Source organism: Vigna unguiculata, chromosome 6, assembly GCF_004118075.2.
Source record: "Vigna unguiculata cultivar IT97K-499-35 chromosome 6, ASM411807v1, whole genome shotgun sequence".
Taxonomy (NCBI): Eukaryota; Viridiplantae; Streptophyta; class Magnoliopsida; order Fabales; family Fabaceae; genus Vigna; species Vigna unguiculata.
The window spans coordinates 25,857,207-25,871,266 of record NC_040284.1 but is presented as its reverse complement, the minus strand read 5'-3'; the positions used below and the strand labels follow the sequence as shown (position 1 = coordinate 25,871,266).

The 14,060-nt window shown below is 33.1% G+C and overlaps 1 protein-coding gene and 1 long non-coding RNA gene across 2 annotated transcripts; both read right to left on the bottom strand.

Moving 5' to 3' along the window:
* Positions 1-557: 557 nt before the first annotated feature.
* Positions 558-5,495, bottom strand: LOC114186891 (gibberellin 2-beta-dioxygenase 2-like). Its single transcript, XM_028074963.1, has 3 exons — positions 5,058-5,495; positions 1,735-2,104; positions 558-1,156 (listed from the first exon to the last, which is right to left on the bottom strand). The coding sequence occupies exons 1-3, from the start codon at positions 5,417-5,419 to the stop codon at positions 902-904; spliced, it is 987 nt and encodes a 328-aa protein (XP_027930764.1). The 5' UTR covers positions 5,420-5,495; the 3' UTR covers positions 558-901.
* A 5,496-nt stretch (positions 5,496-10,991) lies between these two features.
* LOC114186892 lies at positions 10,992-13,723 on the bottom strand. The gene is made up of 3 exons (XR_003605167.1): positions 13,528-13,723; positions 11,744-13,199; positions 10,992-11,607 (listed from the first exon to the last, which is right to left on the bottom strand). It is a non-coding gene; the product is annotated as an uncharacterized LOC114186892 (long non-coding RNA).
* Between the last annotated feature and the right edge of the window lie 337 nt (positions 13,724-14,060).

Below are 14,060 nucleotides of genomic sequence, written 5' to 3'. Positions count from 1 at the left end.
CATTCTTATACTATTTTTAAAAATTATGTTTAAAATATATTATATAAAAATTATATAAAACATTTTTTCAGAAAATATATATACAAAATTATATTATAGTTCATTGTATAATGTCATTTATCATATGAAAAATGTGACTTACCAAAAAGATTTTCTATGACTTTCATAAAGTATATAATTTAGATTAAAGACAAGTCACAATTTCTAAAAATAATTTAATATAATATTTAAACTAATATAACCAACCAATTTAATTATATAATCAAATTAACAATTAATCATAATCAATTATTATTTTATATTATTATATTAATATAGTTATTTACGAGGCTGGTAAAGTATTATTTTGTACGCATAATTAGATTCTTTATTTAATAAAAACAAAGTTAATAATTTATCGTACAAAAATTAATCAGTACTGCATAACTAAATATTTTTTGTTATGAATGTGAAGAAGACGAAAAAGGTTGGTACGTAAATGTAATAAAACAGTATGATAAAAAGAAAAGAAAAATAGCATATACAAACGAAATCTAATGAAAGTTATAATACCCATTCAATAAACGGAAGTCCCTGATAATCACAACAACGAAACCACCTGAACACAACAGAATTTCAAACACAGATTTGTTTGAGTTAAGAAGCAACAACAGTAGTTAATGGCACCCAATGTTAGTACTCCATCAACATAAATTTTTTCTCTTTAATTACTTTTCCATATAAAGTTAATTTGCAGAGTTTGACGCAATGCAAAATTTGGTGGCACATTTTGGCAAAGCACATAAGAAACACCATTACAACAAGAATGGACACCGAACCAAAACGTAAAGGGAGGAAAAACCTTTACAAAGTGGTATTGCTCTTACGAAGTGTAGTTTTGAGTGTGGAAGAACGAAAGGTATTACTCCAGTTGCGTGCAGTTCCTGAAAAGGTCAATGCGGCGTTCTCCCAGCCTCATTGAGTAGGTGACTTTCTTGTATTCAGCCCAAGTGAAGGGTTTGAAGAGGGAGGGCCTCTGAGGCGTAACCATAACTGAGGGAGCAACAATGCATGCATCAAGTGGTGGACCCCCAAAATACGCCACCGACATTCTAGACTTGTGTGAGTTTGTGACAGCCCTGTGTCTCACGCTCACAAATCTTCCATTTGTCATAACCTTAACACATCCAACACAGCACAACACATCAATACACATAAAATCATTCACTTCCCGTTTTTGTACCACCTCTTGCACACAAAACCGAAAGCTAATTCGTCAGCAAACCTTAACCTACATCTCCATCGTTAGTATTCATTCCTTCCAGTTCTTAAGATGTTGTACATAACTAACATGTTGGTTGTCGTGTGTGACATGACATCTGATGTGTCTAAGTATACCCTTTTCTGTTTGATCACAATCGGGTCAAGGGAAAGTGGGATATCCAAATTTCCAAATCCATTAGCATGTACTATGTTACATTACATTACCATTACATGTTGTTGTTGTTGTGTGCGCGTGTGTATATACGTTTTTGTTTCTCACAGTAAATGTTTATATATGAAGATGGAAGGGTTAATATAGATGGAGATGTGTATTAATTTGTTTGGCAGTCCCATGTGCGAGGTGTTAGAGCGAAGGCAGCCGAAGAAAAAGCAAAGGCCCCCCAGGATTGGTAGGCTGAGTATTGTGTTGTGCTGAGGAAAATGAAACCAGGTTGTGGGGCTGAAAAGAAAAAAAGATGTGAAGACATATACCTGCAAGAGATCACCCACATTAACACAGAAAGCTGAGGGGTCAGGAGCAACTGGGTTCCACACCCCATCTTGAAGAGAGATTTGGAGGCCACCCACGTCGTTGGATCTGAGGATGGTGAGAATCTGAGGGTCAGAATGCTCCCCAAAGCCAACCTTGGTGTGGGTGTGGGAGGGAGACTTGTCCTTATCCTTGCAGTCTCTGTTAAGTATAGGTGGGTAGTGATTGAACCTCAGCACTGAGTCACTATCAACATCCCTGATCAACCTGCTCAAAAACCATGTATCCGGAACCCCCAGACCCTCTGCCATTAGCTCCAAAATCTCACATGCCAGCTCCCGAACTCCATCAGTGTATGCACTCACACTACAGCTGTCATCATGTACAATCCCACAGTCACACACACTCAAACCCTAAAAACACCTATATCAATGCCAATTCAACAAGTACCACACAGGCTTTTCATCAAACACCATACTGACACTACACTGACACCATACGCTTTATATGTTTCCCTTGTGAGATTGGTTGTTTGGGTAAGAAAAATAGTTGTCAAACAAGGTTTTTGTTCATAACAATTTGGGAATTTGATTTTGAATTCGAAGTCTCACCTTTTGGTTTTGATTTGATTGGTCGTTGTAGATTTATTTGAGATTCATCTGAAACGCAGAACTTTTTCTGAGCTTTCCAATTTGATTGCGCCCTTTTTCCCAAATTAATCATAATGATGAGTAAATAAATCTCAAGCACGCATCAGTGATGAGTGTTGACATGACAAAGACAGGAATGTCATTAAAGTTTGAAGAGTAGAAAGAGGTAAAGTGAGTCTCTGACATATTATCCCACCTCCTAGGAGTACCTACTCCTTTTCCACACTCCCATGTGCTACACGAATGACTTCAAATCTCACGTGCATTCCAATTTACAAACCTTTTAACACTATTTTTATTCTTACATACTTTTTTTATAAGGAAAATTATCTTTTGACAAACTTAACAAAGATTCTAAAATTGGAATTAAAGTAGATTCAAAGAAAAAAACGGTACTTTCCTGTTTTTTTTTCTTCCTTATCTTTATGACATCAATAATAGCATTTTCATTCATGGCATTCTTGAAGCAATGGTGTTATTTATGTGGCAAAGGACTGAATCTTCTCAAAGCATGCATTGGTGTTGAGAGAACAAGACCATCTGTGTTGTCTGTTTTATGCAGTACGAAAGGTCAAATAAATAAAGATCTTATTGCATGATGAGTTTTATTATAATTGGACGTTTTTAAATAGTTCCTTTTAAAAGGAAACTGGTCATGATATATTTTATTAACTGCTTTAAATTGCTAAAATATTATTCACCTAGTTTTATTTTCTTAATACAACAAACAAATTAAGACTTTTTATCTTTTGTCTATAGACACGACACGTGTTCGATTAACATTTATTTAATTCACACGTGTTTAAAATGAATTCATTGATACTTATACCAAAAATTGGGCACAACTTTAAAGTGTTTAATAACAAACACTTAACTGTATTTTAAAAAAAAATACTAATATAAAAAATATAAGAAAATGATTTTTTATATGGAGATTCAGATTAATTGTTTTGGACCACATAAAAAATTCCCCTTTCTCACCATTTGTTCATATGTGGCGAAATGAAATGAAATAAAATAGAGATAAAGAATGAAAAGTAAATCCTATTATTTATTATAGAAAATAGAAAATAAAAATTACATTTTCATTAAACTTAGCAAAAATAACACTTTTTCTTCATTAGTAATAAACCGATGAGAAGTTATGTCTCTCATTTCACTTTTTTGTTTTATTTTCCTAAAACATTAAATGGTAATTTTTACATCATTGGAAACATATAAAAAACTATCTTGAAAGAAAACATTATGAAATAAGTAATTACCTTTTATTTATTTTAAAAAAATGTATATAACTTTTCTGTCCTTTTCACCTATGTCCTAGTAGAGACAAAAATTTCAGCCTCTTGTTATTTCTATGTACATATCCATCCAAACGATACATTTTTTTTTATTCCTCTTATGCTGTATTTCTTTTTTTCTCCATCCAAATAATAACTTACGTATATTAATTAAACCGATCTCTATTTCACAATCGTAATTAACATAGTTTTATTTTATTTCTTCATGCAGTTACATAAATTCAAAAAGTTAAAATAGATAATAAAAGTTATCCTCATTACTATTCCATATTGTTTGGTTTAAAGATGGAAAATAAAAATGATTTATTTGAAAATAGAGGGAGGGAGAAGTGAAATTTTGTGATAACACAGATCTAAAGGACCACTTGCAACGTGGTGTTCTAAAAAAAATGGTTGGCACAGTGCCATCAGTCACAGATGGGAATAGCCTTCAAACACAAACACAACACACATTCTCTCTCCCTTCCTGTTGGTGTTGCTCAGATACAACTCATAGCAACGTACGTAATTTCAACCCACCAAAATAATAGATCCTACGTTCCATTTTGCATGGAAACAATACAAATAAAAATATAATAATAAAATAACAACAGTAAATGTAATAAATATACAGAGAGAAGTAAAATTAAAATAAAATTATACTTTTTTAATATTATATTTTTTTTTTAATGTGATAAGGGATTTATAACAATTAATTCTTTAAACCAGACATTATAATTATTAAGGTGGTCACTACTTAAGCTGGCAAGAACTTACTAGCTAGCCTGGTCCATATCAACAACAAATAAGAATTTATCTGGTCACTCTGATGCTACGTCGTGTAGGTTTTCTCTTTTTTTTTTTTTATTCTTATTGTTTTAAAATTATACTCACGTTGATATTTCTGATGTAAATCTTGCATGTGTATGAATTTCACTTATTAAAAAAATAAAAAAATTCTTTAATATCATTTGACAATTTTCAAAAAGATAAAATAATTTTAACAAAAATTAAGTTTTATATTTTTAGAAAAAAATATTAATAATAATAAAAAATAATATCATATAATAGAAAAAAAAGGGTAATGTCAAAATATCATTACTAACAAAAATTATTATTTTTTATTAGATGATTATGTAAAGAGAGACGTGTGTATAGATGGTTAATGGTTTCTTACATAGTCATGAGTCATGACCTTGTCACTCCTCGACTGTTACTTTTCTTATTCACCAGATCTTGTCGATCTTTTCGCCACACACACATCATCACACAAAGTGGCATGTACCGAAAATAAAATAAAACAAAAAGCATTATCACAGAATTCATCTCCTGAATTGGTGATGATACATTAACGAAGCTGAAGCATGCAGTATTTGGTGAAGATGAGAATGGAGGTACCTGAAGTTGGAGGGGACATTGGAGACGTTGTTGAAGTGAGCAATGGAGGGAGGAGAAGCACTGAGGAGAAGGTACTCAATCTCACCCATGTCTCCATTGAAGCCAATGTTCTTGCAGCCATAAAGGGGAAGCTGTTTCTTCTGGGGCAGTGGTCTGGCGAAGAAATCAAAAGCTGCTTCTTCCATTTTGGCTACAGTGTCGCAAGGAACGCCATGGTTGATGACGTTGAAGAAACCGTACTCCTCACAAGCTTTCACTATCAGTTTTCTTAGCATTGATCTTTCTGTGGATAAGTCCACAACGGGAAGGTGAATGGGTAAAATCTTCTCAGTTCTTATTGAAATTGGGGAAAGCAGCACCATATCTGATCCTAATCCTATAGAGAAATGCAGAAAATGGTATGAGAAAAGGAGATTTAGAAAGATGATGATGAAGGGAAAGAAGGTAAGAAAAGTCTAACAACTGTATGGGATATTTATAAGGAAGAAAGGTGTCGTGTGAAAGATCAGAGTGCGGGAGAACTCCATTTTCAGGATAATCTCAAATGCTATTTATGTTTTATTATTCAATCAACCCTTATTTGGTTTACTATCACATTAAAACTAAAATCGATTTTCTTATTATACTGCAATGTGTTAAATCTTGTACATTAAAACAACTATATATTTATTCTTCAATTGGATTGGATTGGGGTTTTAACTTTTATAATAATATATTTCATTTTTTAAATTATTAAGATAAATCTCTAAATTTATTAAGTCTATCGCAAATAATATTTATTTATATATTGATATTTAGTTCTTTTATTATATCTTGAAAATTACTATATTTAAAATAAAAACAATTAAAATTGTGTGAATAGTTAAAATTGAATTAACTGCATGAATCGGGGTTCTTTATATGGAATTATATAGTTAAGTAAACACTTTTTATAACTTTATATTTAATATATACTACACAAGAAAAATTAAATAATAAATAATTTATAGATAAAAAAATTAATCAATATAATAATTAGATTACACTAAGTTCTCCATAACCCCTTTTTTAAATCACTAATTCTCATTCTGTCTCCCAAAGCTGAACCACCTCATCCTTTTTTCTCGGGCACTTGCAAGTTCCCTTTGAGCTTGTTGAAAGTTCTCCTCCGAGATAACTAAACAACTCCTTCTCCATGTAAGTTAAGCTCAACCTTTCCTTTTACTCTTCTTCCAGCTCAATTACTTTGGTTTTGTCTTGGGTTTGTTCCTAAAGTTTTATTCTCGTCCTTCCGTTCATAATTTACAGTTGTTAAGTTCGTTTTTGGAACTGTGGTGCTTTTCTTTGGGTGCCTGTTTTGGTTGGCTAGTATTTGTGCAGGTAAGGGAAGCTAGGGTTTTGCATGTTTTTAAATGTTTGGATTGTTTTTGGATCTGTCTTGTGTTCTTGATGATACTGTTGATTGTGTGAAAACATGTTGTTGTTTTTTTGGTTGATATATGATGTTGCATGCGCGAGCAAGGAGAGGAACCTACTATTTTCGCCCACGCGAGTGACCTTTGCCTGCGAGAATAGCAGAAACTCGTCGCTAGTTCCTACTTGAATCGTGTTGGGAATAGTCCAAGTGTGAGTCAAAAAAGTCCCACATTGGATAGAAAAAACAAAGTAAAACACTATATAAGAATAAAGACCCATAACAACATTGCCTTAAGATTTTGGGGTTAAAGTGGTGTCCAAGGTCTTATATGTGTAAGACTAATGTCATATAACTATAGAATCATAATCTCTCTATAACCATGCCCATGACTATAATCATAACCATATATGAAAAAATATATAACCTATTAAATCGTCGCTCAAGCAACGAGCTTTTGTTTTGAGTGACGAGTAATCTCGCTTAGACGAGAAGGTGTCGTTTAAGTGAGAACTCGTAGAAACCAACAATGCTCATTGTTCGAACTCTCGCTCAGACAAGAATTTCTAGCACTTTTAACTTGAGCGAGACTAGTGCATGGGCGTGCTTTCACACTGCTATCATAAAAGACATTTTTTTATTATTATTGTGTATGTATCTTTAATACAATTACTACCCTACAAAATCTTATAAATATGTTAAATTTATTTTTTTCCTTTTTCTCTTTCAAATTTAATTTTATATTATCATTTTAAAATTATATCACACTTATTTTCATTTTATTATATTTTTCCCTTTTATTATCCTTTCGAATTTCATTTTGTATTATATTTTTCCCTTTCAAATGTTATTAGTTGTAAAATTGATATAGATGGCAACCATATGTAAATAAATTTTTTTACATTGATTATAACCAATGTGAAAAGTAGACATAATATGTCAATTAACAAATGAAATATTGTGAAGCCCTTTCTACATTAATTATATATGGCATAACCGAGTTAATATTTGCATTTTATACATTATTTGTATTCTACAAGTGATGCAATATCTCTCTATATGTATTTTGATAGTGGTTTATAACAGATGTAACATGATATTTTTTTAATTGATGTTTGTACAATGCATCCATTGCTTTGTTTTTTACACGTCAAGACAAACAATATAACAATATCAAACACTAATTTGTGTATTCCATCAAACAATACAATATTATTATACAAATTTAATCTTTTTAAATTCTATATCTCGGATGAAACATGTGAGTAACAAGAGAAAGATGATAAGATGATAGAGTTTTGGTGAGAAAGAAGAAGAAGAAGAGATGTGGTTCTCTGTATTCTGTTGTCAAGTTAAATTTATAAAAAAAATTAATATTAAAATCAAATTAAAAATTACCAACCTTTTTGTTGTTAGGTTTATAGAGGACGGTTTTACTAAAAAAATACAATACCAATAAGACTTGAATCCAACAACATAAGGTATTGACACTATTCTTAACCCAAAATCTTAAGACAATGAGCTTTTTATTCTTATATAGTGCTCCACTTTCTCATTTCTAATAAATGTAGGACTTAGACTCACATTTGAATTCCTAACATTTGTTGCGCCGAAAAATAGATTGTGAGAAACTTAAAAAGTAGATCTTTTGATACAAGTAATGGAAGAAGAGATCGATGGAAAAATGACAACAAAAAGCAAAACGATATAAAATGATTGAGAATTGAATGTATATAAGTTTAATATATAAACTAAAATTACACAGTTAAAGTTATTGAAAGGTCAAATTCATTAAATGATACACAATAATTAATATTTTTAAAATAAGAATAATAATTTCTTTTGTGGAGCTTTGGAGTAACACATCAAAATGTTAGCCCTCCACCACTTTTTAACAGGTGACTGGTCGTTCCACATCAAATTGGACAACTGAGGCCCAAGCTTTGCTGGTTATGGTCACCCATAAATACCAATTATTTTTTAAATTAAAAAAAAAACACTATGAAAATTATTTATAAAGTAATTTTCTTTCTCTCTACTAGCTAAGGTATTCCATGTTTTGCTTAAGTATACTAATTTGTTTAGTTTTTTTTTTTTTCAGTTAGAGTGTGAATTTACAGTGTGAGTCCATCTTAAGAATCTCTTGTCCTTAAAAAAACATTCCGATGAAACATTTAATGATGTATTGGGCTGTGATGCTTCATTTGGTAAGCCATTGTTTTGTATCACTTGTTTAGGCATGGATAGCAAGTTATTGTCTTCTTGATTATAGTAATATATGATTTGCAGCTTGTTCACAAACTGCAAAAAGTTGTTTTTTTTTTCAGACTAGCATTATCTTGAGCAATGTGTAAGGTTTAGACTCTAACACTATTGTTCCGTAGCTTCTTGAAGAGATTTTCTCTGGAAATCTTAATTATGGTTCTGGTATTTAGTAACTAAAGAACAATTCAAAAAAAAACAAACCAAATAATATATATAAAGAGCATCCACAAACTCACTTAGGAAGAAAACTAGAGTTATAAATAGAAAAATGTTTCAGTCAAAAATTGACCTCACAGAAACAAAATGACTCCATTTCTCTAACTAAAAAAAACACAGTTATCCATAAGCTAAAATGTGATCTTGCATAAATTAAAAAACAATTTTTGGAGAAACAAATATCAAAAGGTTTCTCCAAATTTTGATGGAAAAAGTGGAACATGGCATGTATCTTGTAACAAAAAGTTAAGAATCGTACTTACAATAACATGTGTTAACCAAATAATTAGGCTAAGCAAGTTTTATTTTAAGAATGATTGGGCTAAACAAGTTTTATTTTAAGATTAGAATAACATGTGAATTTTTATTTTGCTTAATGCATACTTTTTTTTTTCAAACTATTTTTTTTTAATTTTAAAATTTCAGAAAATTTGTATGTCTTAAAATTGCTGAGACTCATGCTTAAGGAATGATATTTCACCATGTGATTGTTTTGTCATTGTTCTGCTCCACGAAATAATATGTGAAGGGACTATTGTACACTGCTTAAAGATGATACTCGATGTGAACAAATGGATTACCTAACCCATTACACAGAAACCTCATAAGGGTCAAGGTCATCTTGTGTTGGGCCAAAAAGGTTTGAATATAATTTTAGCCTCTTTCTTTCAACACCCCATAGTTTTTTCTTGCACCTTTATAGATATGGAAAAAGATTAAATTATGTATGGATAGAAAATAGGTTAGATTACATCATATGTGTTCTGAACTAAGTAGTCTAAAAATGTATTTTAGATTAAATTAAGTAATTTGAAAACTGAATTTTAGATTTAGTAAGATGTAAATGCAATTTGAATTATGTAATTGTAATCTATAAAAGTATCTTGCACTGAGCAATCTTGAGAGGTACTTTCTTCTAGTGACCACTTTGTGTACGGTTTTGCACAAGCTTATCAATGTTGAGTTCAGTGAATTCACCATCAACCTAACCCATCTTTAAGAATGAAAAATCTTGAAACATTGCATCACTAATGCACTGTCATGTAATTATTTAACAAAAATAAAATCACACTCACTGCCTCCTTGACATGCTACAAATGTAATAATTAGTTTGTAGTCCTACTAACTGCACAACTGGGAATTGTTTAAGTATGTTAAATTTGGTATAGCCTCAGTGATACACTGTCTCAGTTGCCGGAAAAGAAACATTGAATTGAATGAAATTATTAATTAATTGAGGCGTATGTTTTTTCCATGAAGGCATTATTGAGATGTCATTCCCTTAGTTTGGAAAGGGTCATGAATGGAATGATGTTGAGGAAAAAGTAAGAGGTAATGAAGGAGCCATGTTCGCATGTAACCTAAAGGTGGAAAAAGGCTTGACCAAGATGGGGCCAAGGGTGGTAGTACCTAATGCCAAATCACCTCAAAAGGAATACGTGAAGCATATTATCACTGTAACTTAATTCAAACTCAGCCTTTATGTTGTCGTTCTCTCTCGTTACCACAAATTAGAAACACAAAAAAGAAAAACAGGGTCCCATTGGTGGGGTGAGGGTAAATAGTTACTAACTCATACCCTAGGGAAAGGCATTTAACTTTTCAATGTCCATTCATAGACATCATCATTTTGTGCCACAAGTCACCTACCTTTGATCCCTTTTAGGCACATAAAAAATGTATACAAACCCTTTTTCTTATCCCTTTACTGGCTTCTTTACCTTCCACACTTCCATATAATCCATCCCAGTCAAACCTTTCATTCATTCCATCACATTCAATCAACATTTTATCTTCACATTCATTTTCCTCATCTGCCTTTTATACAAGTAGAATGCTTCCTCACTTCTATGTCAGAATTAATACTTCATAAATCTCATTTATTGCTGCATACTATTTTTCCACTCTACTTCTACACCCACAGGCCTATATACAGAAAATTCCCATTTAAGCTCATTTTTAAATTATGGACGCTGTAGCGGCTACGTTTCAATTAGTAAAATCGAGAAAAAATAAAAAAAGTATAGCAGTGCATGAAAGTTGATGCAGTACATCTGTGATTAAAAACCTGAAAAACCAGAATATATTATTAAAGTCAAGAAGGTATGCAGTTGAATTGAATTTGTATGCAAAAGGTTTTCCGTAGTTGATGCGTCACGATTTCTCTCTTTCTTTCTTTATTTTTTTCTTCTTTCCCTAGACTTGCATAACCATCACACAAATCGTGTCAATACACAAAATTTTATGCATCCGTTTTGGAATATACTGCATACAGTATGTATACAGAGAAAAATCTTTGTCTACGCTATTAGGTTGGGCTACCACGTGCCGGTGATTGATGGAAACAATGTGTTAGGCATCTGAAATGGAATATGGTTAAAAACACATCAATTCCACCCCACCCTCTTGTTTTTTTTTTTTATGATGCCGACATGTTTGATATTTTGCTGTGCAGAAAATGAAGTGGAGGAGAAAGTGGTAATTTGAGAGATATTATTCTTCACTATTTGAGGGTGGTAGGTGTGTGGCAGCCCCATCAAAAACATTGGGGTGTGTGATATTCCTTATGGGCTCAGGTTGTATTCTATCCCAAAGTGCTTGTCCTTCCCCTGCCATGTGAAAGGAATGGCTGAAGCACCCTTCCAAATCAAGAGAGCGAAAGGGAAATTGCGTTTTCTGCGTCAAATTTGCTGTCATCTCACTTGCTACCAAAGTTATCACATTTTCACACTTGCTGGTGCAGAAGATAATTGAACATTTGCATTTCATATTACACTAGAAAAAGAAAAAGAGAGAAAGAAAGGACCAGTACCAAGTAAGAGAAGGGTGTTTCAAATTCTTCTACTTGATATGATTCAAATGGAGGGAGGGAGTGTGACTTTAATGGGTTTCAGTCCTATGCATTGGATGGAGAGATGGGGCTCTAGCAGCCTAGCACACATGTAGTGCCAAATTGAGCTTACTCATGACATTTATCTTACTTGTCTTGCATAAAAGAAGAAAACAAATCAACAAGATAGGGAAAGATCAGGGAATTATCTCTCTCTCTTTCTCTCTCTACTTCATTCTGGGTTTTTGTTTGCTTCTTTCACCATTTACTAATTCAATGCTCTTTGGGTGAAGCTCTATGATTATGTTGGGGGAGGTAAAAAAAACTATAAACAGCAATCAGCTTTATTGTATTGTAGTTATGAGGCTGAGCTCGGATTTCATTTTTAGCCTCTTTTTTTCTTTTCTTTTATCAAAAAGGCACAGAGCTTCTGAATTTCAGAGAGAGAGAGAGAAAGAGATAACTCCAATAATACAGCGGATATTTGTACATTGGAGCAGTCACGAGGGAGACCCTTGCTTAGATCTAAAAGAATATGTATGCAGTTGCACACTTTCTCAGCCAAACAACATATAAAACAACGAAACAGATGTCTGCAACAGCATAAATATTCTGCACACAATGATACAAGCGAAATTGATTGCCTTAACAGAATATTACACAGAAGGTTTTTGAATTCCTCAGAATACAAGCAACATTGATTTATTCACTATGGCCAATCTTTACAACTTACCATACATACATACCTACCTTAAGGACCACGACCAAGCATGCTAGCTGCTGCTGCTGCTGCACATAGTACAAGCTACATTGATCTCTCGCAAATAAAAGAACAGCAAAATAAACTACGCCAGATTGTGCTTTTGGAAGCCATGCTCTCCGAGTAGCTAGCAGATTTGAAGAACCCCACCGAAGGAGGTTCTAAGGTAAGGTATTTTGTTTGAAGCCATGGCATGATATTACTGGTTGCATCATGATGGTAGGATAAAATTGTAACAGCTCAGGAGGGATAGACAAGGAAGGAGAAGATGAGTTGGGTGGCAACGGGGAAAGAAGGAGATGAAACTCTATATCAGTGGATTCTGATATAGGGTCTTCCACAAAAGCAAAAACAAAGAAAACATATAGGGTGTGAGGTCTTACAAGGTCAAGAAAAGGTCTTACAAGGTCAAGAAGAGTTCAAGAAAAAACAAAGAAGTGTGGTAGAAACTAGATGGTGAAGAAAGATGATAGAAGGAAGTAAAAAGCTCAGATAGGATAGCACCAGATTAGAATGAAGCTCCTGCTGCTGCTACTGGCAGCACTCCAGGAGAATTGTCAGCTCCAATTTCAGAGCCACTAATGGCTTCTTTTCGGTCACACCTCCCAATTCTCAGAGGGTTGACCATGGCCACCTTGCTGCTAGTCACGTGCATGATGAGAAACCCCTTATATGGACCTGCATCATGTATCATGCTCTTAATTAGTGCAGAGAATAATGAAGAAGAATGGCAGAGGCAGAAGCAGAAGCCAGCTTTAGATTAGATAAAAAGTAGCCAAGAGAGAAAAAAAGTTAGTATAAAACAATTAAAAGAATACAAGAGAATATCTCCGTTTACCATAAAGTAAAATAGTTCAGTCAGTCACAGAATAATTATCTTATATAGCGTAAGCTCAGCTAGTACAAAAATTACACATATTAAAAAGGTTCAAGATAACTGTGCAAGCTATGACTCTAGGTGATGCAAATTTTATTCTGCAAGTTCAACTCATGCTAACAGTGATACCTTCAGCAAAAAACCCGTCTTTTGGTTTCATCTTTGAGACCTTTTTTCCTCTCTACACTATTCGAAGGGCGTGAAAGGAGAGAGAGAAAGAGAAGCACAGAAAAAAGTGAGAGTGAGAGTGAAAGAGAGAAGGAACTTTTTGTTATGGTAAGGTAAGATGGGAGGGAATGGAGGAATTGCAGAGGTTTATATGGAGGAAAAAAGGAAAGATGAGTGCATGAGGCGGCCAGTGGGCTTTCCCAATGGACCTGATTGCGACAGGTCCAAGGCCCAGAAAGATCTAAACGGACCTGTGATGTCATCAGGGCCCAGTATAAAGGAAAAAATGTTAAATGTTGGAAATGTAGTTTTCTGTGGCTGACTTAACAAAGGAGGAGATGAAATCATTTTTGTTGTGCATTGCATTTTTTTTTTCTTTTTGCTTTTCACCAATTTCTGTTTCTCATCAAAGTTATTAAGCAATTATGATGCTTTCCTTAGAAATATTTTTATAAGCAATCACATTGCTAAAGTAGTAAAGTGGAGAACATTAG

Coding starts and splice junctions, on each gene's coding strand:
- LOC114186891 (XM_028074963.1), bottom strand. CDS start 5,419: ATGGTGCTGCTTTCCCCAATTTCAATAAGAACTGAGAAGATTTTACCC. Junction 2,105..5,057: donor AATGTCCCCTCCAACTTCAG/GTACCTCCATTC, acceptor ACATGATGACAG/CTGTAGTGTGAGTGCATACA. Junction 1,157..1,734: donor ATGTGGGTGATCTCTTGCAG/GTATATGTCTTC, acceptor GGATGTGTTAAG/GTTATGACAAATGGAAGATT.